Source organism: Pectinophora gossypiella, chromosome 19, assembly GCF_024362695.1.
Source record: "Pectinophora gossypiella chromosome 19, ilPecGoss1.1, whole genome shotgun sequence".
NCBI classification, from domain to species: domain Eukaryota; kingdom Metazoa; phylum Arthropoda; class Insecta; order Lepidoptera; family Gelechiidae; genus Pectinophora; species Pectinophora gossypiella.
In genome coordinates this window covers 2,836,562-2,861,162 of record NC_065422.1, presented here as the reverse complement: position 1 = coordinate 2,861,162, position 24,601 = coordinate 2,836,562, and the positions used below count along the sequence as shown (strand labels likewise).

The 24,601-nt window shown below is 42.5% G+C and overlaps 1 protein-coding gene across 1 annotated transcript in view; it reads right to left on the bottom strand.

Moving 5' to 3' along the window:
* Nucleotides 1-275: 275 nt before the first annotated feature.
* Nucleotides 276-24,601, bottom strand: part of LOC126375469 (rho GTPase-activating protein Graf) — a 28,845-nt gene continuing 4,519 nt past the window's right edge. Inside the window, exons 4-14 of the mRNA XM_050022412.1 lie at nucleotides 23,944-24,045; nucleotides 22,454-22,669; nucleotides 18,920-18,994; nucleotides 17,944-18,010; nucleotides 17,449-17,666; nucleotides 16,687-16,887; nucleotides 14,865-15,066; nucleotides 10,355-10,460; nucleotides 7,440-7,700; nucleotides 1,570-1,621; nucleotides 276-787 (exon numbers count right to left, since the gene is read on the bottom strand). Of these exons, the coding sequence (XP_049878369.1) occupies nucleotides 470-787; nucleotides 1,570-1,621; nucleotides 7,440-7,700; nucleotides 10,355-10,460; nucleotides 14,865-15,066; nucleotides 16,687-16,887; nucleotides 17,449-17,666; nucleotides 17,944-18,010; nucleotides 18,920-18,994; nucleotides 22,454-22,669; nucleotides 23,944-24,045 (1,818 nt within the window). The 3' untranslated portion in view covers nucleotides 276-469. The remainder of the gene's footprint in view (nucleotides 788-1,569; nucleotides 1,622-7,439; nucleotides 7,701-10,354; nucleotides 10,461-14,864; nucleotides 15,067-16,686; nucleotides 16,888-17,448; nucleotides 17,667-17,943; nucleotides 18,011-18,919; nucleotides 18,995-22,453; nucleotides 22,670-23,943; nucleotides 24,046-24,601) is intronic.

Genomic DNA, 24,601 nt, shown 5'->3' with positions numbered 1-24,601 from the left:
TGTAAGCGCTTGTACCCACTTGCATTCGTATGTATAACGCTTGATGTATCGATGGCTTTATGTGTAACTCCGCCCCCGGGCGGGCGCCGCTCGTGTCGGGTGGCGCGGTGCCGGCGACCACACGCGGCACGAGGGCTGCGGGTCTGTTTAGTGTTGTAATCGTTGAATTGTATAACCAAGTAACCGAACAACACTACTGCCGACGTGTCGTCGGCGCTTCGACTGTACGCCCGTGCACGGCCAGGAGGGTGATGCGTATAAATAAAACGTACACGTTTATCATTAGTCTTTTAATAACTAATCCACGGGGGGATATCGCATAATAATACATCGTAGTATATTTGGTACAAAATTCACAACATAGTATATCATAAATAGTTAAAATATCAACAGACTCTTATTTACAATGTACAAAATATACAAATAAGTAGGAGAAACAATAATATAACAAAGGGCGCGGGGCGCGGGCTCAGGGCAGCGGCTCCACGTAGTTCTCGGGCACGAGGCCGGTGCGGCCGTTGAGCGTGCCCCGCAGCCAGCCGGGCTCCGGCGACGGCGTCACGTTGGTCAGGATCTGGTTGGGCTCGAACGACAGCTCGCCCTCGCTCTCGCCCAGGCAGGCGTACAGCGTGCGCACGCGGGCCGCGCGCGGCCCCGGGCCCGCCGGCCGGGCCAGCAGCAGCGGCGGCAGCTCGCACGACGACACGGAGTCGGCGCTGCTGCTGCTGGAGCCCGGCGGCAGCGCCGCCAGCAGCTGCTGGTGCGCCGCGGGGTAGCGCGCCACCGCCTGCGACACGACACGACATTGTCAAACTAACCTGACGCACTATATAAACAGCGGAAAACGATACCCCTACAAAAGTCCAATCATTTCCAAATATTACTTTATCCAGTTGTTTTGTCAAATAAACCTTTTAAAAAATATAAAGAAATGCTGCACTGTTGAGTGTTCCTAAATTTTGTCAGTTCTCCATACAGTCCAGCTAAAATTCGTGACGATTTGCTATAAAATGGATTGAATGTATCTGAAAGGTGAGTTAAGAAAAAGAAAAGCCATCAGTCGGAAATCATCATCACCAGCCCATTAACGTCCCCACTGCTGGGGCACGGGCCTTCCCTATGGATGGATAGGGAGATAGTTGGAAATAAGCAGTTCTAATTGAAAATACCTTTTCCTACGTTTTCTTCTTTCCGCTCTTTGGGGAATAAATATAAGACTATGATTTTGCAGTTGAACGCTGCACGAAGGGTTATACTGTAATTGTCATACTGGTGTGACAACCTGGTGTGACCACGAGCCCGGAGGGTAAAAATGTAACGAAACATTTTTGTTTACTCAAATAGTATGGGGAACTGTCAAAATTTAAGAACTTCTAACAGCAACGAAACCTGATGGCAGAAATACGCAGTGTTTATGCTCTATTTAAAATTCAGCGATATCATTCATTATGCTTCAGCTATTAAAAAAATATATTATTACATTTAATTTGAGAAATATAGATATAGGACTGTAGTAATGTGATTGACGTACACAAGTATGTATCAAGCGCGTACGTGTGCAATACTCACAATATTGGTGAGGTCCGTGCGGGAGGGCAGCGGCAGCGCCGTCGGGGATGTCCTGCAACAACACACACACGTTACACACATACACCCGGCCCCGCCCGCGGGACAACACCGCCCACGGGCTAACGTGGGATAGTGCTAATGGTATTGGTGATACAGCTGCCGGTGTGATAGCCGATATGACAGGCTTTTATTGTGCCCCCTACTGGCCACAAGTAAGTATTATCATCATCAACCGGTAAACGGTACGAAAACACAAACAACAATCCACTGCGGTCCAGGGGGTTCTACAAGAAAACTTGTACTTTTTTAAACGTAACGACACGGTTCACAATAAAGAGCGTAAATTGTATAAATCCGGAGGCGCGGAGGTACCAACCCGGCGATGACGAAGCCCGAGAGACAGATGATCATGTCGTGCCGCGGAGACAGCGCGAGTGGCGAGTGCGGCGCGGCGGGGCGGCCAGAGCCGAGTGCGGCGCGGCCCGCGGCGGCCCGTATATATGGCGGCCCGCACCTGCGGCGCACCTGGCCGCAGGTAAAGCCCTACACATGCGCGCGATAATTGCCACCCTTGAGTACACCACCGGCTGACCGGCGTCCACGTCACCCACGGTTGTTGCCCATTGTTTAGAGAGCACGGAAAGCTCTAGGTGTTTGCGAATCCGTCTTCGCAATTTTTACAATAATGACGCATTGTTTATCGAGTTTGTTTATCTTTATATCGTACCATTTGTGAATGACGATGCGAGTAATTTATGGTACGTAACCTATATTTATAGCTCTTTATTAAAAATCATTTCATAAGAATCGTCTTTCAAAGAATATAGCGTAAATACAGACATTTTTTCAGATTCTTTGAATAGTCTTATCAATATCAGTTCATAAGATAAGCATAAAAATGTTAACTAAACTAGATGTTCTACGTTCGGTAACGAATTGTATTTTAATAACATTTTTTCCAACCCGCAAATAATGAATAAATCAGCTGGACTGATTAGAAAACTTGTTGGTAATAAAGTATATGTTGAGCTGGTTGTCATCTCGAACCCGTTGTTAAGGTCAAACTCGACTGAGGTTCTGCTCTCCAACGCGATGGATTAACTACGTACAATTACGCGTGAAGATCTGGTACCTAGATATTACAAACGTAGCGGAAAGCGTAAAAAAAGCCTACGTATGTCACAGGGCAGCAGCAGAAGGGAGATAGAATGGTGAATTTAGCATGCCAGTAGGTGCATGGATGCAGCGCAGCAGCTGATAAGGCGGGGGGCGCGGTGAGCGGCGCAGCTGCCGCGTGGCCCGCACACCTGCCGCCCGCGCCCCCCGCGCCCCGCGCCCCCTCGCCGCGCACGGATCCTTATCCTTTACACGTCTTGACGACCGTAGCCATCTTTATTCATCCCCGGCCTCGCTATACACCATACCACAAAAAAATCCTTTTCATTTCAACTCTATCCGATAATCGAGATATATAGGTACAATGGTACGGCGAACTAATAACGGAAAACCGATCTTACCCGAATCATGTTTGGCACTCTTAAGTCTTATCTGATCATATCAATATAATATACATATATTAAAACGTTACAATACAGCAGACGAAGGAAATAGTACATTATAGTAAGATGACCTAAATCAAAATAATGGCAGTTGCCAACACTTAAATTATATGCGCTAACTTAACAGCCTCTGTGGTCCAGTGGTTGAGCTTGAGGCTCACGACCCAGAGGTCCCGGGTTCGAATCCCGGTGGGAACATATCACAAAAAACACTTTGTGAGACATTACAGATTGATCTCCCTATTGTCCGATAATAAGATGATCCGTGCTTTGGAAGGCACATTAAGCCGTTGGTCCCGGTTACTACTTATTGATGTCAGTACGTAGTCGTTACATGAGTCATGTCAGGGGCCTTTGGCGGCTCAACAATAATCGTGACACCAGGTTAATGAGGTTGGTAATCCACCTCATGACCCAGAAGTTAAAGTGTAAATAAATAAGTAGTGTTGGTAACTACGCTCTCCTCTCTCCTACATTTGCCCTCCAGGTGATTCTCCGTAATGATTTTTATTTTACAATGTCACCTTTACAAGTTAACACTATTCCCAAAATCAGCGTCAAGAGAACATCGAGCTAAGACGAAATATGAGCTTTTTGCGGCAAACGGTACAATTGTACCCACATATGGTTACATTATATTACACCTTGACCCAGCACTGCGCTGGGATTTCAGCTGGAGGTATATTGTCGCCGATGGCTCCAAACCCATTATCGGAGTGGACTTTTGGTGGACTGTCTGTCCATCTCCACGCCGCGCCGCATCACAATAGCATTATTAAAGAAACGGTTGTCATTAAAGCGGTGAACGGCGAAACGGCATAACACGTCGAGGACACCAGTGTACTTTTTTACAAGCGAATTAACTAACAAAACGAGAAAAAACGTATTTTTATTACGACGGTCCTATTATCCTATATGATATAGATAAACGCACCGATGGTGTTATTGTTTATTCCACGACAGTGACTAAACCTCGGTACGGTCAACAGCACTGGCTGAAATAATGATGTGAAACAAATTACAAGAGCAATTATGCGTCCCAGTTCTGCACACGAGCCCACCCTACAGTGAACATCGACCGGAGGAGATATGATTATGTACCAATAGTACTCCAACATACTACTGCGAATGATAACATAAATTGAAATTCCGAATACTCAATCAACTAAGAGAATTGTTTTCAAATACGTTTCACATAATTCTAGCATCGGTCATATGAACATAACGTTCCCGACGTCCGCATAGTCCCCAGAAGTGGAGGAGCCAGGCGGGCGGCAGCTGTCGCGTGCGGCCGCAGGTGGCGCGGATTGCGGCGCGCATTGTGCCTGCAGGGCGCATCTCCACATCGCACGCCACTCCCGCCCGTGCGCGCCCGACATACGACTCCTTGTCCCGTGCGCCGCCGCCGAGCTCGTACAACTGCACTATCCCTCTAATTGATCCCGTGCATGTTTGTATCGGAATGCGCCCGCGCCGGCAGCTGCGCGCGGTTTTGTGCGCGGACCCAATATAACTCGCTGTGCGCTCTCCATTATCGTTCGCTTTATCTTCCAAGTTTCTTTTTTTTGTTTATTTTAATACTTCTTGCTAAACAAAGAGTAAAGAAAATCATCATAAGGCGTGTGCTACCGGGCTAATGACCTGTTGGTGGGCTGCTGGACTGTCACCCACGGTTCATCATGTGCATCAAATAGATATGCCTTCAGTTGCCTTGTGACGACTTATGACACTGGCGGCTGGATGTCGTGTTGTTTGATACTTTTGTACTTGTAAGTTATGAAATCGTTTGCGAAGAACGTTTAATATATAACCCTGACTATTCGCATTTTTCTTACTTTTGACCCACCCCGCGCATACGCCCCGCCCCGCCCCCGCCCGCCGGCGTCAGCTGCTCGCAATCTGTGTCGCTACCTGCTATTGTATAACAGGCACCATTCAAACGCTGTTCCTTTGTCATTAGGTCAGGCGCACGACCAAACGTAGCATTTGTGCAAATATCGCAATATCAATCAAGCGCGGTTGGCCTTGACTTGTTTATACGTATATTCATGCATATTATAAGTTTTTATTGAAGTGGTCAACAGAACGTACCTAATACGGTATTCGACTGGATCAAAGATAAATTATAAAATGCTAATCTAAAAATAGAAGCCAGTTTAAGATGACCAAAAATCAATCTCATATTACTTTTCGACTAATTTTCGATTTTTTTTATAAGTAACAATAAGTACGACGTTTAATCGCTTTTATTGATGACATCATTGAACAGTTCGTAAAAAGTAGTTTCGTAACAAGTGGCCTATTTCATAAGCTCTGATAGTCAACAGCATAGAAATACTCTTTATTTGCTTTTTGCATACAAAGTCAAGGCCTAACAAAAACATTCCGCATACCACGAACACGACCCTTAAGCACCAGACTTTTAACAGTTTGCATTTAACCAAAATCTCAGCCGCGGGTCTCCTCTCTACGCTGAAGGGCTACGCGCTCCCGATCTCCCCTATCTTCATTGATTAATTGTCTTATTCGATATTTTATTACACTGAAATGAAATGTGTTGTACATTTTCAGCACCCTGGGACTGTATTTGATAATAACGCCTACATGAGTTGGTACTTCCTGTATAGGGCGGGTGTAGGGAGAACATCTCCCAGTGTAGCATAACGAAGTGTTCATTTTGGGCAATCGACAAAAACGCCTAGTTTACAACGTTAGTTTATTTTCTATGACATTTGGTGTTAGATTTGGTTCAATCACCCAATCTCCGTTATTTTCACTGTACGGATTTTATACATCCGATTTTTGTCTACATTGCGACCTAGTTTGGTGCATCGGCCCTATAATTATTAGTTAACAATTTGCATTACTCATGGCCGCGGAATTGCTTACTTTGTATTTTTATTATAATATATACTACGTTACGGCAAATGATAATACTACGAAATCCATGAATCCGATACGAATAAATGATTTGATTTGATTTTTTACGTACAGAACGCCAACTCTCCGCTCCCCGCCAGCAATGAGCTAGGTATACCTCACTCCCCTCGGTCTTACTTTAGTCTTCAATCGCAAGGGCGTCAGACGTCACACACACAGATGCGCGTGTACGATAACGTTAATATGTAGTGTCTGTGTAAAACGAGGTGTCTTGGATGAAGTGTCCGTGGTGTGCTACAGCCTTACAATCTACCACTCCGGAATGTTTTATGGCTGAAGAGAATGAGCGAGGTAAGAAGTTTGTGACATCTGGTCGTTTCGCAACAACCCGAGAGCAACCTAAAGCAAACTAGCAGTCACTACCGGGACGTACATGCCGCAGACAGTTGGGGAAACACACTAGAAAGTGGTTGTTCATTTGTATGTCCAGTTATTGCGGACATATTTTCATTTTTTACCTCTTGCTACATTGCAACAATGTAACTTTGAATAGTTCCGATCAATCGCTCATAGTCCAGGACGAAAAAATGCTTAGAAATATCCGTACTGAAATGTGAGTGTACAATAACGTCAATATGTAGTGTCTGTGTTAAACAAGGTGTCTTCTATGAAGTGTCGGGGGTGTGGTTACGGTATACGTGGTTTGAGTGAACCCATGCATATATGAGTACCTACTCCTTCGACATTGTGAGCATGCACTCAGTATGTGAGCGAGCGATTAGACACACTCATGTGCTGAACACCTGCAGTCTTCCGTGTTTTACTCTAAACTTCAGTCCAGAATTCCGTGGATTAACTTGACAAACGGAAAGTCACAAACAATAACATATTTCGGACAATCTCGTATATATCGACACATCCATAGTATTTTATGGCTTTTGAAAATAGCATTTTTAGACGTGATTTTCTAAATCATAATTATTTGGGTGTTTACTAAGGCGCTAATTGAAATTTAAATTCGAGCTCGTTCCCACTTGAGTGTCGGTTTTGCATTTTAATCGGATATCGCCGGGTGTATGCAAAATAGTGTTAGATGAGTATAAAATGTTTAGCCATTACGTATAGATTCAAATACTTAATATTGTGCCGGGCCAGGTTCTTATGAGAGAATTACAGTCAATTATTTTTTAATACATTTTTACACACTTGCTCGTAAAGTAGCTGTTATTGTACCGCTTTTAGGTTCATAAAGCACCATATTAAAACACCCGCGCTGTAATGTATGTAAACAAACAAAAATAGTTTTGTTTTTCGAATTATGGCAACACTCTATTTGTCAAGCTTATTCATTGAATTGTGCACTCAAATATACTTTGTTACATAATTTTATGGTATGATGAAAGAATGTCAAAAAAAATGTAATGAACCGACCTGATCATGCCATTGTGCGGCGGCGGCTGCGGTGGCTGCGACTGCTGCGGCTGCTGCGGCGGCGGGGCCGCGACGGGCGGCGGGGCCGGCGCCTCGAAGATGTCCTGGTAGTGGTCCAGCAGCGTCTCGACGAGCACGTTGCAGAACTTGAGCTCGAGGATGGAGGCCACGGAGTCGGTGTCGGCGTGCAGCAGCGTGGGCCCGAAGCACACCGCCAGGTTGCTGTGCGTCATCAGGTTGCGGTCGCTGCGCGCCGCCACGCTGCTCGGAGGGGGAAGGGGGGACATGCTCAACCAACGATCGCAGGGCTCGTGTTGTTGTAAATCGACAGTACATCGACAGTCACAACTTGCTCGTTTTTGTTTGGAATGAAAGGAAGGAGGTAGTATACACTATCAGTATACTGTGATAGTGACATCGTATTGAATAATGAGGGGGATGATTCAGCTTATGATTCTGAGTTAATATCTAGGAACTATAACTGGCTTTCTGCATTTACCATAAGACGCTACTATGTTAAATAAATAAATATCAGTTGAAGTTTCTGACGCAAAAGTATGGAACTGAAAATAATGTAGAAAGCCATTAAAGGAGATCATCGGCTCTCCATACTTTGGCCGGCCCAAATTTGAAAGTGCCGGCCAGAGAAAAAAAATGTGTCGAATCTTTCGAGTAGATTGCTCTGAACATTTTTTACTATGACACCAAACGAGTATAACCATTAGTTTGGCTTTAATTGGATTTTAAAAATCACGATTTTTCATACATTTTGTAAAAAAAAATATTATGTCCGTTGGGAAAAAAAGGGATACAGGCGTATTACAAAGGACCGTTAGAACATTTATTAGTATGGCGCCAAACTTCTATGACCATTATTTTGACTTTTATTGGACTTTCCGTTTTGGTTAATATGTTAAAATGCCGACAATCGAAAAAAATACGTCGAATCTGTCTAATAGTTGCTTCTCAATATTTTTTAATATGACACCAAACATCTATGACCATTATTTTGACTTTTATTGGAATTTACGTTTTAGTTCAAATGTGAAAAGTGCCGACCAGCAAAAATACCATGTAGAGAGTATCGAGTAGATGCCTATTAACATTTTTTTCTATAGCACCAAACGTGTACAATCATTAGTTTGGCTTTTAGTTTATTTTAAAAATCTTGATTTCTTATTTATTTTGTTTAAAAATAAAGTGCTTTGGGCAAAAAATGCGGTACGGCGGATTACAACGGACCTTTAGAATATTTAATTAATAATCTGGCGCGAAACATTTTTGACCATTATTATGACTTTTATTCGTCTCTCTTTCCGTTTTGGTTCAAATGGGAAAATGTCAGCCAGCGAAACAAAATAAGTCAAATCTTTTGGTAAATTACTTGAAACATATTTTTTTATTATATTACCAAATGTAGACTTTGGCGTTTATTGGACTTTTAAAAAAATCTTTTTTTATATACATTTTAACAATGACAACAAGCAGAGCTTTCCCAATGACTAGTTATTAGTCAGATAAATACTTTGTGTTATTGTTTTGTGTGTTATTAGGTGAACTTCTATATTAATACTATCTGATTTTAGATACGACGTTGGCTGTAGTTTTTGCATTCGACTCAACGTTACGGCCTAAGTTTAGGTTGAATTATGGTATTGATTCATCTTGATCGTAGATGGTTACCACCCTCCAAAGATAAGCTTGCCGTCTAGTGACGAAACTCGTATTTTGGCATGACGTCTGAAGAAGCTGTTAGGAAGACAGGAGTCGGGCAGTTATACTTTGCATGTATGCCGATCACAATGTCCTGGTGCTACTCGGCCGATATAGCACAGTACCTCACATTTCTTTAAAAAAAAAAATAAGCTTCTAAAGCGTGTATCACCATCAGGTGAGATAGTGGTCAAACGAAAACCTATTTTTGATTTATAAAAATGTGTCCAATGACGACCACGATATTACGCCGTTACCTGCATTATCGCCATATAAAACTTTTTTCGCCAAAGTGTAGGTATCTATGAAAACTCTAGATTTTGGAGAAATCTAATTGAGTTCAAAATAGTGGTCATAGACGTTTAATGCCATAGTAATAAACATTCTGACGATATTACATTCTGTCATATTTTATTTTATAACAAAATAAATCAAAAATCGAGGTTTTAAAAATCCAACAACAGCTAAACTAATGGTCATACACGTTTATTGTCATAGTGAACAATGTTTACAGGTATCTTCTCGATAGTTTTGACATGTGTTTTTGCTGACCGGCACTTTTCACATAGAAACTAAAACGTAAAGTCCAATAAAAGACAAAATAATGGTCATAGACGTTTGGTGCCATAATAATAAATGGTCAAATGGATAAGTTTTAACGGGATATACCAATATTGTTTCTTGGCCGGCACTTCACATTTTCACCAAAATGTATGAAAAATACAAGTTTTTTTTTTAATTCGAATAAATCCGAAAATATTGACGCTACAGCTTTGGTGCCATAGTAATAAATGCTCAGACGGATAAGTTCTAAGGATATATACCATTTTTGTTAATTGGCCGGCACTTTACATTTTCACCAAAAATGTATGAAAAATACAGTTCTTTTAATTCGAATAAAACCGAAGATATTGATCCTACAGCTTTGGTGCCATAGTAATAAATACTCAGACGGATAAGATCTAACGGAATATAGCAAAATTATTTTTTGGCCGGCACTTTGACTTCTGGGCCGAAATCCGATGATCTCCTTTATAATAAACGTATCTTTCTTTCTTTCTAAATTTTTGCATGCGTTTTGCGACGGAAATTCCACTCGATATTTTGTAATATCATAGGAACAACAGCTGTCAATTACATACTGCTATGAAGTTATGAATATATACAAGAAGCCAATTATAGGTCCCGTGGCCCGGCCTTACTTCCGCAGGTGCGCCAGCACCAGCCGCAGCATGTCCAGGTGCTCGGGCGGCAGCGCGCGCACCAGCGCGTGCAGCGCCGACACGCGCTCGCTGCGCCGCTCCAGCTCTGGGGTACGCAATCATGTACTTGTATCATTTGTGGTTCATATAGCAAGGGCACACTACGTTGCGGAGAAAAATGACTAGCACAAATATATACATAACATACTAGAAGCTCAGACTAAAATCAGAGGTACATCTCCGACAAGACGAACCAAGTACCCTCTGAGAGACCGACGTGATAGGTTGTAACGCCTGCCGCGTTTTACTACTGAGTGTAATTGCTCTTGTTTTTCTGTTAGGAACTATCAAAAAGTTATCATTGAAAACACTTAAAAACTACTGCTTAAAACTAAAATATTATTACATAAATAAACTTATACTAATTAATTTAACAAAACATAGCTATTTACAAAATAATTCCGTTAATATTGTACGACTTTAATAATTATCACATTGCGTAGGTAGCCGTACCTACATTCCACAGCCGAGCCGTTACTCTTCCGGTCGGATGTTCGACACAATCCTTCTGCCTTTGTAGCGAGAACACCTCGATTACTCGTATATTTTTTAAATACGTTTTTTTACTAATTTTGTCTACGATATAATAATTTATAGTGTTGTGTTATCCCCATTAATTGGGTAAGTGTAGCAATTACTATTTTTATTAGTTTAAATATCAACGTAGACTAGTACATGCTTTCTTTGTTCATTGCATGACTGTCATTTTTCATAATCATCGTGTAAATGTATTTTCACGCTTTAGTGCTTATTTTATATCATAATTAGCAATCTTTTATGTTCAAAACAACATTTAAATTGTCAATTTTTCTAAATTAATTCTACTTAACCAACTTAAAGTTATCTTTGTACCTAAGTACTTTCCTTGTTTAAATAATTCTTAAATGGAACAATAATAATGTACAAAATACGTTTAATATCGTTACTATTAAAATTATTCAGCTTAAAATATTCAATTTTACTATTTTGTTAGATAGTTTTTTAAAAACAACTACCTACCATAAATTTATCTTGTTCTTTGTTCTTTTTCTAAATTTATTTTGCTAAATTCACTTTTATTGTGTGTAATTTGCTGACAGCCACATCTTAGATTGCTAAGCTTGCTTGCTATCCACTTCCCATCTTCAATCAAGCTAAGGAATCGGCATGTGGCAGTCAGACGGGGAATTCGGACAATTCTTGAAATGACTAATTCCGGGTTCCAGGGTTCACCCTTCGAGTTCAGCAACCGCAGGACCCACTACCGGTCCTGTACTTACCTGCACCGTTTCACCCTTCGAGTTCTACAACCGCAGGACCCACTACCGGTCTTGTACTTACCTCTACCGCTTCACCTTTCGGGTTCTACAACCCGCTGGATCCACTTTCGGTCCTGTACTTACCCCACCGTTTCTGCTGCCCTGCTGCGCGCGCCGGTGTACCCCGTGTCGTCGTGGGAAGAGTTACAGGGAAGTGGAAGTTTTCCTACTGCACCAAGGGTGCTCAGCCAGTATCAAATTACCTGCGACCCAGAGATCCGATCTATGTACTTGCTAGGGATTTAATGTCAATAAACTTGGTTTTATTTCTATATACCGTTTTATTTACCCTAGTAAGTACAACCTATTTGATTCGCGTGATAGAACGCGACAATGGCGCCCAACTAAGGAAATACTGAGCTGAGTATCCTTTTTGCTGGTTTTAGCATTTTTGGTCATCTTTGGTGTTGGTCTGATTATTTTGTCTAGCTTTAAGTGAATTGTAACTGCAACTTTTGTGTGCTGTGGTTGCTTTGTGGGAATACCTTACTATTTCTTTTTCAAGGTGATTGCATACAATTAAAAACTCAAAATCGAACCTACCACATCGCACAGAAGGAAATCTTTGATTTTGCACTGCCAACCTCTGTCTATCCCTGTGTTTTAATTGTTGTGTACTTTTGATAGTAGCATTTGTTTACTTGTTATTTTCCTTCTGCCGTTTCCTGTGTTTTAGTTAATAAGACTTCAGGTACTTGCAACACTTACTCAAAAAATAACTATTCAATTAAACTAATTACAATTAAAACATAAAGTAATAGAGATGTCTCGTCCAATCAAATATTTATCACTTCAGAAAGATGAACTCCTTTATGAAGAGGTACATGGCATGTCAAGGATATTTAACTTACAAACTATTCTAAATAATTATATCTAAACTTTTACCTAACTAAAATAAAACTTTCTATATTTACAGAACTTCCTTGCTGGGATGGAAGTGAGAGAAAAACATAGAATCCCCCAGCTGCTTACTAATTCTCGAGCAGACTGTAAGAGTCAGTCAAGAGATTGATGTGTAATACCATCAAACGCCTTAGGCCTGCCAAAAACTTAAATCTTGAGCATGGCATGCGTCTTCTAATATCTTCTAATATTCTCTAAAAATACCTTACATACTACCTTAAAAAAAAAAAAAAACTAAAACTACACTTACTAAAACTATACTAAAAAATCCAAAACTAGCCTAAAACAATGTCTTACTTACTAAAACTACCTACCGTCTTAAATATATTTACTTATATATAGTATTTCTAATTTTTTTTTTTACAAAAAAAAAATATTGAATCTCCAGGCCCTACCCCTAGGACATTCTATTTATTTTATCTTCGGCCCTACCCCGAAGATAAGAAAATTATACTATAAAAAGAAAAAAAAAAAACGGTTACCTTAAATCTCCTATTGATTACGTGTGAGTACTAAGCTGCGGTTAAAAGTCTAGTACTCTTTTTGGAAAGGACGCAGTCACTTAAAACTAAATAAGATAACTGTTTGTGTGTGAAAGGGATGAAAGAAAGTAGGGGGGTGAATGGAAGGGTTGAAATGAATGTGTACCACGTAATTTTTAGAATGGTCAATAGTAAGAAGGACAGACTTGGTTACATTTTAGTCAGCGGATTTTCTTAGCGAAAATCCTACCCAAAAAAGGGGGGTATGTAACGCCTGCCGCGTTTTACTACTGAGTGTAATTGCTCTTGTTTTTCTGTTAGGAACTATCAAAAAGTTATCATTGAAAACACTTAAAAACTACTGCTTAAAACTAAAATATTATTACATAAATAAACTTATACTAATTAATTTAACAAAACATAGCTATTTACAAAATAATTCCGTTAATATTGTACGACTTTAATAATTATCACATTGCGTAGGTAGCCGTACCTACATTCCACAGCCGAGCCGTTACTCTTCCGGTCGGATGTTCGACACAATCCTTCTGCCTTTGTAGCGAGAACACCTCGATTACTCGTATATTTTTTAAATACGTTTTTTTACTAATTTTGTCTACGATATAATAATTTATAGTGTTGTGTTATCCCCATTAATTGGGTAAGTGTAGCAATTACTATTTTTATTAGTTTAAATATCAACGTAGACTAGTACATGCTTTCTTTGTTCATTGCATGACTGTCATTTTTCATAATCATCGTGTAAATGTATTTTCACGCTTTAGTGCTTATTTTATATCATAATTAGCAATCTTTTATGTTCAAAACAACATTTAAATTGTCAATTTTTCTAAATTAATTCTACTTAACCAACTTAAAGTTATCTTTGTACCTAAGTACTTTCCTTGTTTAAATAATTCTTAAATGGAACAATAATAATGTACAAAATACGTTTAATATCGTTACTATTAAAATTATTCAGCTTAAAATATTCAATTTTACTATTTTGTTAGATAGTTTTTTAAAAACAACTACCTACCATAAATTTATCTTGTTCTTTGTTCTTTTTCTAAATTTATTTTGCTAAATTCACTTTTATTGTGTGTAATTTGCTGACAGCCACATCTTAGATTGCTAAGCTTGCTTGCTATCCACTTCCCATCTTCAATCAAGCTAAGGAATCGGCATGTGGCAGTCAGACGGGGAATTCGGACAATTCTTGAAATGACTAATTCCGGGTTCCAGGGTTCACCCTTCGAGTTCAGCAACCGCAGGACCCACTACCGGTCCTGTACTTACCTGCACCGTTTCACCCTTCGAGTTCTACAACCGCAGGACCCACTACCGGTCTTGTACTTACCTCTACCGCTTCACCTTTCGGGTTCTACAACCCGCTGGATCCACTTTCGGTCCTGTACTTACCCCACCGTTTCTGCTGCCCTGCTGCGCGCGCCGGTGTACCCCGTGTCGTCGTGGGAAGAGTTACAGGGAAGTGGAAGTTTTCCTACTGCACCAAGGGTGCTCAGCCAGTATCAAATTACCTGCGACCCAGAGATCCGATCTATGTACTTGCTAGGGATTTAATGTCAATAAACTTGGTTTTATTTCTATATACCGTTTTATTTACCCTAGTAAGTACAACCTATTTGATTCGCGTGATAGAACGTGACAAGGTGGTGAGCTGCACCGCAGTCGAACCAGATGTATCAAAAATAAATGAAAAAAGATTTAAATGTGTTCGCGTATGTACTGGCGGCCCATACGTACTGGCGGCCTGTATGAGCGGCTTGTGCAGCCGCTGCGACAGCAGGCGGTCGGGCAGCGCCCGCAGGTACGCCTTGAGCGCCGACGTGAGCGTGCGCGACTCCCACTCGTGCGGCGACGACAGCGTGGCGGGCACGCGGCCGTCCGCCGCCGCCGCCACCAGCCGCGCCGTCTTGCTGGCCACGCCCGCCACGCGGTACAGGCCCTGCGCACCACAACACGCGGTCAGGGCCACTTTGCGACACGGTAGGTAACATAGTTACACTTTGAATCGTCTATTTTTACATAACGAACGTCTCATCCGCCTGAAACTACTGCAGCTTCTCACAGCTCTCACAACCTGTATAGCCGGGGAAGAGAAGCTTCACATGAGCTTTAAATTTATTTTCTGAGAAGTTTAAAATATTATCTGGTATTTTATTGTAAAAACGTATACAAAAAAGATGAATTTAATTTACTTAATCTAGAATTTTGAAAAGCAATTTTATTTTTAGTCCTAGTATTGTAAGTATGCCATTCACAGTTTCTCGGAAGGAGAGATACATTTTTACGTACATACATAATGTTTTCATAAATATATTGACTTGCGATCGTCTGTATATTTATTTCTTTAAACAGCTCCCTTAAAGGGTCCCGACGACGCAGATTATAAATAGCGCGAACTGCTCTTTTTTAAATGATGAAAATAGTTTCTACATCAGCCACTCGACCCCACAGCAAAATACCGTAAGACATTATGCTGTGGAAGTAGCTGAAGTAGACAAGTCTAGCAGTGGGTACATCTGTGAGTTGTCGGATCCTTCTGACGGCATATGCTGCTGAACTTATCTTGCCCGCTAGTGATACAAAATGTAATGGGCCCCATTGAAGTTTTGAATCTACAGTAATTTCGAAGAAAACGGTGTGTACAACAAAATCTAGTTTCTCGTCTTAATTTTAATGTTATTATTTACTTTCTTTACGGTAGAACATTTAATACATTTCGTTTTCTTAGCATTTACAACTAGGTTATTTACTGTAAATCAACTTAGAACCTGCGACACCGCGCTGTTTGCTTCGTCAAGTTTATCTAACTTTCTGTCGATTTTAAATGTAAGAGAAGTGTCATCCGGTACAGATGCGACAGCACAATGTCAGCTTGGTTCTGTACTACATAAGGTAAATCATTTATGTACACTAAAAAAAGAAACGGATCCAAAATGGATCCTTGAGGAACTCCCATTTGAATATGAGAGCCCGAAGAAGGTGTAACATTGATTTGTACCTTTTGTATCCTACTACCTAGATATGAATTTAACAAACTGAGAGCTCCATTATTTAGACTATAATGCCTCAATTTCAAAAGCAAGGTCTCGTGTTCCACGCTGTCGAACGCCTTAGACAAGTCACAGAATACTCCGACGGCATTCTGCGACTTCTCCCAAGCATCGAAAATGTGTCGTACAAATGTGACACCCGCGTCTGTTGTAGACCGACCCCTAGTAAAACCAAACTGCTGGCTGTGAAGTAAGTTATTTATATTAAAGTGACATAACAGTTGGTCGAGAATAATTTTCTCGAAAATTTTACTAATTACTGGTAGAATAGAAACCGGTCTATTATTCGTGGGGTCTGATTTTGTTCCCGATTTAAAAAGAGGTATACAACTTATCAATATGAGGACTCTATTGCAGTTTAATGTCCTAAGTAATGCCCAAAAATACAGCAGTATCCTCTGGGCCAATTCCTTATTATTTACAATATTAGAATCGAGCGGCCTACTAACATTAGATAGCGTAAAATAAACATATTGTTTTATTTTATAGTAGGTGGAAAGTTTGGTGACCTGTTCCTCGAGCCCTCGCGCCTCGAGCTCCTGTATGATGCGGCGCACGAAGCTGAAGCCGGCGGCGTCGAGCGCGGCGGGCGGGTCGGCGGGCGGCGCGGGGTAGGCGGGGGCGGGGGCGGGGGCGGCGGCGGGCGCGGGGGGGCCGGGGGCGCGCTGCACGGCGCGCAGCCACGCCGCGCGCTCGCGCTCCGACGCCGCCTGCGGGGGTGTTATGTGACATAGCGAACATGTTTTATGTTCTTAAAAAATATTTTTCAATAAATAATGTACAAAAATTGTCTCTAGTGAATATAAGGCACTTTCCACCCTGTGTTCACCCTTTTGGAGCTGGACAGATGGCCACTAAATTAATTAAGATGGTGTCAGCCGGAACCAACTCCGCTGTACAGGGTGTTAATCACATCGTAACGAAAACTTTGAAATTTTCCGTCACATTATTTTTTCTGTATTGTTTTAAATTATTTTCAATTCTATAATTTCCGCGATGGAAAAATCCACTTGATATCAATTCAAAATCTAAGTCTGAATCATCCCCCAAAGTTTTGTTTACGATGTTACTAACACCTTGTATATGCCATCTCGAAAAAGGTCCCTTTCACAAATTTATTGCGAAACGTTATGCGAAAGGAACATTTTGGGATCAGGTGACATTTTGCGAGAAAAACATTCCACGACGTAACCTATCAGTAGCGCCTCCCAGCAGAAGCGGCGTCGATGGGGTCGGGCGGAGGCCGGGCCGCATGCGGCCTAGGTACACACCTGCAGCAGCAGCGGCGGCCGCTCGCGGTCCGCGGGCAGCGCCTCCCAGCAGAAGCGGCGCTCGATGGGCTCGGGCGGAGGCCGGGCGCCGGCCAGCGGCACGGCGTCGGGCGCGGCGGCCGCCTTCACGCACAGCTGCGAGTACGGCTGCAGCTGCAGCAGCCGCGAGCCGCGCGAGTACACCGCGTACTGCTTGCTCCACGTCGTGCCGAACGCCTCTGGTGACCACACCGTAACGTACTGTACACACCGGCCGGCACGCACCACTCAACTCAACCTTATACCAAACAGACTATAATGATAGCCAAATTTAATTGAGCTCTGGGTAAGAAAATGTTCGCGCTTGCCGAGAGACAGAGATATACAGAACGGAATCAAAATGTTATACATGACATATGAGGTCTGTCGTGACGTGACGACAGACAAACCATCACAGTAACAACCTGACGCGAGCACCACGCCGTGCAGGTAACCATGCAACTAGTATGGACTCACTCTTCTCCTGCAGGAACAGGTACCCGCTGCGGCCGCCGGCCTCGTCGCTCGCCTCCCCCTCCTTGCTCTGCGCAGGGAGCACCACGTTACACCACACGCCCTCATGCTACGGCGCCGACACTCACACGTACACAACTTAATTTCCACTTTGTGTCACAAGCTTGACAGCTCTATACGTAGTGCCGTCTTTCACTTGTGATAAGTACAAGAAAGAGATAGAACTAATAGAAATTAAGTTAGTGTCGGTTGGAATCGGCACCGTCGCGTCTATACAACAGATACGTTATGACTGCAAGCATATCGGTGAGGTTGGTCTTGTTGCAGGTCTATGTGGCACACAAGCGATGCATTGGGATATTTCTCTGGGAGACATTTTTAATATTTTTATCTTAAAATATTGTACATGATCTGAAAGTCCCAGGTACCATTCCCGGTGGGGACATATAACAAAAAATACTTTGTAATTTGTTTAGGACATTGCAGGCAGATCACCTTATTGTCCGAAAGTAAAATGATCCATGTTTCGAAGAGCAAATTAAGTAGTTGGTCCCGGCTACTATTTTTTAATTATGTAGTTACATGAGCTATATGGGGCTTCAGGGGCCTCTGGAGGCTCAATAATAACCCTGACACCAGGTTGATGAGGTCGGTCATCGGACTCACAATCATAACCGACACAAGAGAAGAAGAAGAAAAAACAGAAGGTGGAACAGCTGTCTATAATTTGAACTAGCGTTCCTGAACGTATACGCAAGGAGAATTGAGCTAAACAGATGAAACAGATTATACAAAAAGAGTGCCTGCACGCTACGCTAAGGCATGTGCCGGAGCGCGTGAGCGGCGTCTAAGAACTTTATCACACTGGCGATTTGCGAGCGAGTTCAAAAGGAGACGAGCGACCCGGGCCGTGCGCCCGCGCCTGCTAGCACTCGCTCGCACCCCGCCGGCGTGGCCGGGCCCCGCGCCCTGCGCTCACCTGCTGGCGCACCTCCATCATCTTCTTCATGAGCGACTCCGTCTGCTTGCTCGTCTCCTCGAAGTTGCTGCGCGTCTGCAACACGCGGGGTCAGTGTCTCACACACACACACAAGCACGCGGCATGCCTGTATCACTCGCCACACGCACACACGCGAACACCATCGCAAACTAATCGCTACCGTTTCCTATCAAGTTATCATGAAGAAATACAGAAACGGTAGCGAATACATAACAAGCGTTTGCTGCGGAGTATAAAAAAATATTTAATATTTGATGGATTATACCGGGTGTTAGTGACATCGTAACGAATACTGAAAGGGATGATTCAGACCATGATTCTGAGTTAATATCTAGTGGAATTTTCCGTCGCAAAATTCATGAAATTTTGAGTTTTGTTTTTAATTATTTTCAATTTCATATTGTGCTTTTAGCTGCATAGAACCCAAATTTCAATAAAAAAAACAATAATGACAAATTATCGAAAATTTTCGATGTAATGGAGACAACAGCTGCTCGAACGGGTCAACGGCCACACGCACAGAGCCGCGCGCCCCGCTCCGCACGCCCCGCTCCGCGCGCCCCGCGCCGCACGCCGGCGGCGCGGCGGCGGCGCGGCGGCGGCGCGGCCTACAAAGTAGGCACTACGAACCGATCCTATTTCTTTCTCTGTCTATCGTAAATTATAAATTTATTTTATTCTTATTCTTAAATGGACGGATAATCAACAGGCATAAAATTTATGGAATACACGTCAATTTTAAGCAGAAATCTAAAACAACCGACAGAATTAAGTTACCAGCGAGATACCTTTTTGATTCGACCGGGTTATTCATTCATTTACTCATAGGAATCAGGGCCATTATCTACCTAAAACAGTTGAAACAGTAAATAATTGTATTCTTTGTTGTCATTAGAATAACTAACAACCAACTAACACAACCACCACAGATTAGGTAATTAGTTACCTACTATGTCAACCATCCACCAACTTAGTATGTAAGTACCTACGCAAAACCTCGCTACACAAAAATCGAAAATAAATAAATCTTTTAGATCAATACCCATTATTGTTACAAAGCAAGACCTATCGGTACTATCGCTAGTATCGATCTAAATGTACTATCACTACTTTCGATAGTTTAGACAATTTTCAAGTTCAACAATTGATAATCTACCTATCGATAGTTCGGCAACTCCGCCGCGTAGGCAATGTCGGCATGTTCAAAGAAAAAAATTGTCCGAGTGGAGTGATCTTATTTTTCTTGTTACATGTTGGTACCGTACCGAGGTACTAAGTACTAAGTTATTCGTAGTTTTAAATCTCATTGTTAAATCATCAGTAAAGAACTAATTAAACCTATCCTGTTCTGTGTACAATATTCATGTAACGGCTACGTGCTTACATAAGTACCTAGTAGACGGGAGCAACGACTTAACGTACCTTCCGAAGCACGGATCATTTTACTTTCGGACAATCAGGTGATCAGCCTGTAACGTCCCAACCAAAGGCCTTATAAACAGATTTTTGTGATATGTCCCCACCGGAATACGAACCCGGACCCTCCGCATCCCATCGCTCAACCACTGGACCACATAGGCCAAGAAGGTTCTAAGACATAATTAAAGGATCCTTGGACGCAAGACCTCCAAGTTAGGGCTTGTTTGATCTGTCTTGATGGATACTCGGACGTGAATAGCCTCACGGATCAAGGGCAACGCGCGCCAATAAAGTAGGCATTACGAACAGATACTAGGTATTTCTTTGAGTTGATAGGTATCAAGTGAAGTTTCCTGTCGCCAAATTCATAAAAATAATAGATTTTTTTCAGTCCCATATTGTGTTTTAAGCTGCATAGAACGCACATTTAAAATAAACAAATAAAAATTACTAATTATTAAATTTTATCAATGTCATCAATAATAATAATAACGTATCTACAACTTCAGCTATGCGCAGGTGAATAGCCGGCGCACGGGTCAAGGGCAACGCTCGCCAATAAAGTAGGCATACGAACAGATACTATTTCTTTCTCTGTCACTTGCACCATAAACATACTTCTCTCTCTCTCTCTAGTCGTCGGCTCGACGCGGCCGCGGCCGGTGCGTCGTCGGCGCCCTTAGTCGGCGCCTTTGATGCTTTGCGCTAACGCCGCCGCGCGCTTCCGCTCAGTCGAATACTAAGCTTGACCCGAATCGCGTGATGTTTTTCGAGGATATTTTTTTCGTGTTTGTGAGTGTTTGTTTCATTCTGTAAATGAGTAGTGTCGACTATGATGATAGATCATAGACCATTTACTGCGCAAAAGTATGGAAGATTGTTGATGTTTATTAAAGAGCAAGGTGTTGTGTTTGTGAGTGCGTGTGATACCTACCTACCGCGGAGGAAACGCGATGTTGCATACCTACGTGACGTGACATGTTCTAGGGTACCTACCTAGGTACTTCATCCGAAGGAATAACAATTAAGGTAAGGCAAGAGTAGGGTTTTTATTGTTAATAAGTTAGGAACGTTTTAATAACTGGTAGGTAGGTACCTGAGGAGCTCGGTGGCGCAGCGGTAAACGCGCACGGTCTGCGATTGTTGAAGTTAAGCAACTTTCGCAAAGGCCGGTCATAGGATGGGTGACCACAATAAAAAAAGTTTTCATCTCGAGCTCCTCCGTGCTTCGGAAGGCACGTAAAGGCGTTGGTCCCGGCTGCATTAGCAGTCGTTAATAACCACCAATTCGCACTGGGCCCGCGTGGTGGTTTAAGGCCCGTTCTCCCTATCCATCCATAGGGAAGGCCCGTGCCCCAGCAGTGGGGACGTTAATGGGCTGATGATGATGAGGTAGGTACCGTGCGTGAAAAATCGTGGCAGTAGGTGTTCTACTTCAACAAACAACATTTTTAAACGTTGAACCACTACTAAGCATCTAAATACAAGAGAATGAAAACTCCTACCTAGATATCAACATCGTATCTCACACGCGTAACGTAGCCGCGCGTAAGTTTAGCGTCTGTGTGGCGCGTTGTTCGACTTACATTGCGGCACAGTAAAAATTGAAAATCTTAATTAAACATTTGCGACAAGAAAAACACCCACCATCGTTTTTAGTACAATAAAATAGGCGTTCCATTTTTTTTTTCGTTACGATGTCACTAACACCCTGTATATCTAAGCGGGGTGTTAGATCACTCGTATCTCGTAAGCTGCACAACAGGGTGTTATCAAGGAGGGATCAACACAACAATGGCGGTCACACAACCTCTCACTGTAGGTCACTGCGGCCGGCGCGGCGGCGACGCCCTCAACACTAAACACAACATCACCACGATGAATAAAGTATCACATTACCACACAGCCAGTATATGTCTCACTGCTAAGCGCAGACCTGTCGGTCTCGTCACACGTAAGAATGGAGCGAATTTCAGTAATGATTCAACGAGGACTAAAAGTAGCTCCCAAAGAAAAGGTATCACGACAGAATGCTGCGAGTATACTTATCTATCAGAGTAGGCAGAAGTATAGATATAGTGTGGCGCGTGTTACCCGCTGTATGCGCAGCTGCAGGTCGCGCACGCGCGGCTCGGCGTCGGCGTGCACGTCGTGCGCCGTGTGGTGGAAGGTCCACCAGCCGAACACGAACCCCAGCAGCGTCTCCACCAGCTCGAACTTCTTGCGCTCCTGCACGGCCTGCAGCTGGAACACGTACTCGAGCGACGCCTGGCAGAAGTCGCGCTCCGCCATGTCCAGCGCCGCGTCCGCCTGCAACACCACCACGCCACGCTTACACCCTCACAGCATCGCACAAACTGCGGCCCGCGTCTGCTATCCACTACTGACAGGCTTTGAAAGTCAACATTACTTTTCAATTGTATCCCACCAACAGCCGTAGAATAAGGGATAATACTACGTAAAAAACGCCAACTCTCCGCTCCCCGCCAGCAATGAGCTAGGTATACCTCCCCCCGCTCGGTCTTAGTTTAATCTTCAATCGTATGGCGTCAGACGTCACACACACAGATGCGCGTGTACGATAACGTTAATATGTAGTGTCTGTGTAAAACGAGGTGTCTTGGATGAAGTGTCCGTGGTGTGCTACAGCCTTACAATCTACCACTCCGGAATGTTTTATGGCTGATGAGAATGAGCGAGGTAAGAAGTTTGTGACATCTGGTCGTTTCGCAACAACCTGAGAGCAACCTAAAGCAAACTAGCAGTCACTACCGGGACGTACATGCCGCAGACAGTTGGGGAAACACACTAGAAAGTGATTGTTCCTTTGTATGTCCAGTTATTGCGGACATATTTTCATTTTTTACCTCTTGCTACATTGCAACAATGTAAATTTAAATAGTTCCGATCTATCGCTCATAGTCCAGGACGAAAAAATGATTAGAAATATCCGTACTGAAATGTGTCCTACCCGCTAGAACATTATTATACTCGCAGCTACATACAGTTATAGTTGACATGATCTATACTAGCTCGCCGCCGATTATCTACTAACTACCAGTTATTAAATCCAACATTCCATTAGTATTTCAACTTGTGTTTATGGATGTGTGTTGTGGTGTAAGCAAAGTGCGATTTATTTAAAAGTTTGATTCCGAACACGTTGTATGATGAAATATATCGACGGCCACAACGCCTTATTGAGAATGTCATACGGACCGTCAGTCATGGTGTCGTACGCGGGCTAGTGCGGTTTGACGTCTGCCGTTGTATTTAGAATCCTATGTGGTAGTAGTTATAGTGTAACATTCAATGTCGGAAGGAAGGAAACACTTTGGAATGCTTCACGTTACTTATCACTGAGCGATCGTAACATGTTTCGTTTAATTGACGATGAACTGGTAATTTATGTAATGGTACTCTATATACATTGATCACGTTTATAATATTTATATATTATAGGATACCAATCACAAGTCTGGTTACAAGTAGTGTTGACACAGCCTCACACCCAACGTAGGTACCCAACATAGCGGCGCGGGCACGAGCGTGCACGTGCACGTGTAGTGTGCGGGTGTACGTACCTCCTGGAAGACAGTCTCGGGCTTGCGCACGGAGAGCGACAGCGTGCGCTCCTGGCTCTGACAGAACTTGGCCGTCTTCTTGTCGAACTTCTTCTTACCTTCCTGCAATTAACCAACACAATACGTACAATTCAAAACATTTTTATTCAATCGGTAACATAGTTACAATTGGAATCGTCATTTTTATTTTAAACACACAGTAGTCATATAATAATAACATTACACATGTGATATATTCGGAACCGCTTCCTTTCTCTTTTTGATCATAATTCGCGGAAACATTACATAATATCGTTCACAATTACGAAACTCGATCAAAGAATCTTAATAAAAACTCGATTGCAGCCAGATCAATCTGGTCAGCCAGTAAGCTGTACAGGTGTATACATACAACCACGTCGCCGCACAACTGGCACGACACGGGTCAATATAACCGGAAACGAATATATTTGAATATAATTAGGGTTTGTTTTGGTTATTCAACTCTTAAGTCGATCCAAGAAAGAGGAAAGTTTACTTAAATATAGAGTATAAGAAAATTGAAATATTGACTTATTTGAGGTTGTATGTTAGGAGATAGGACTGGGCCATTAGATTTACATCTTGTGTTACATTCCCACACCACGTAAGTATTGTTATCATATTTAGTATGACGTAG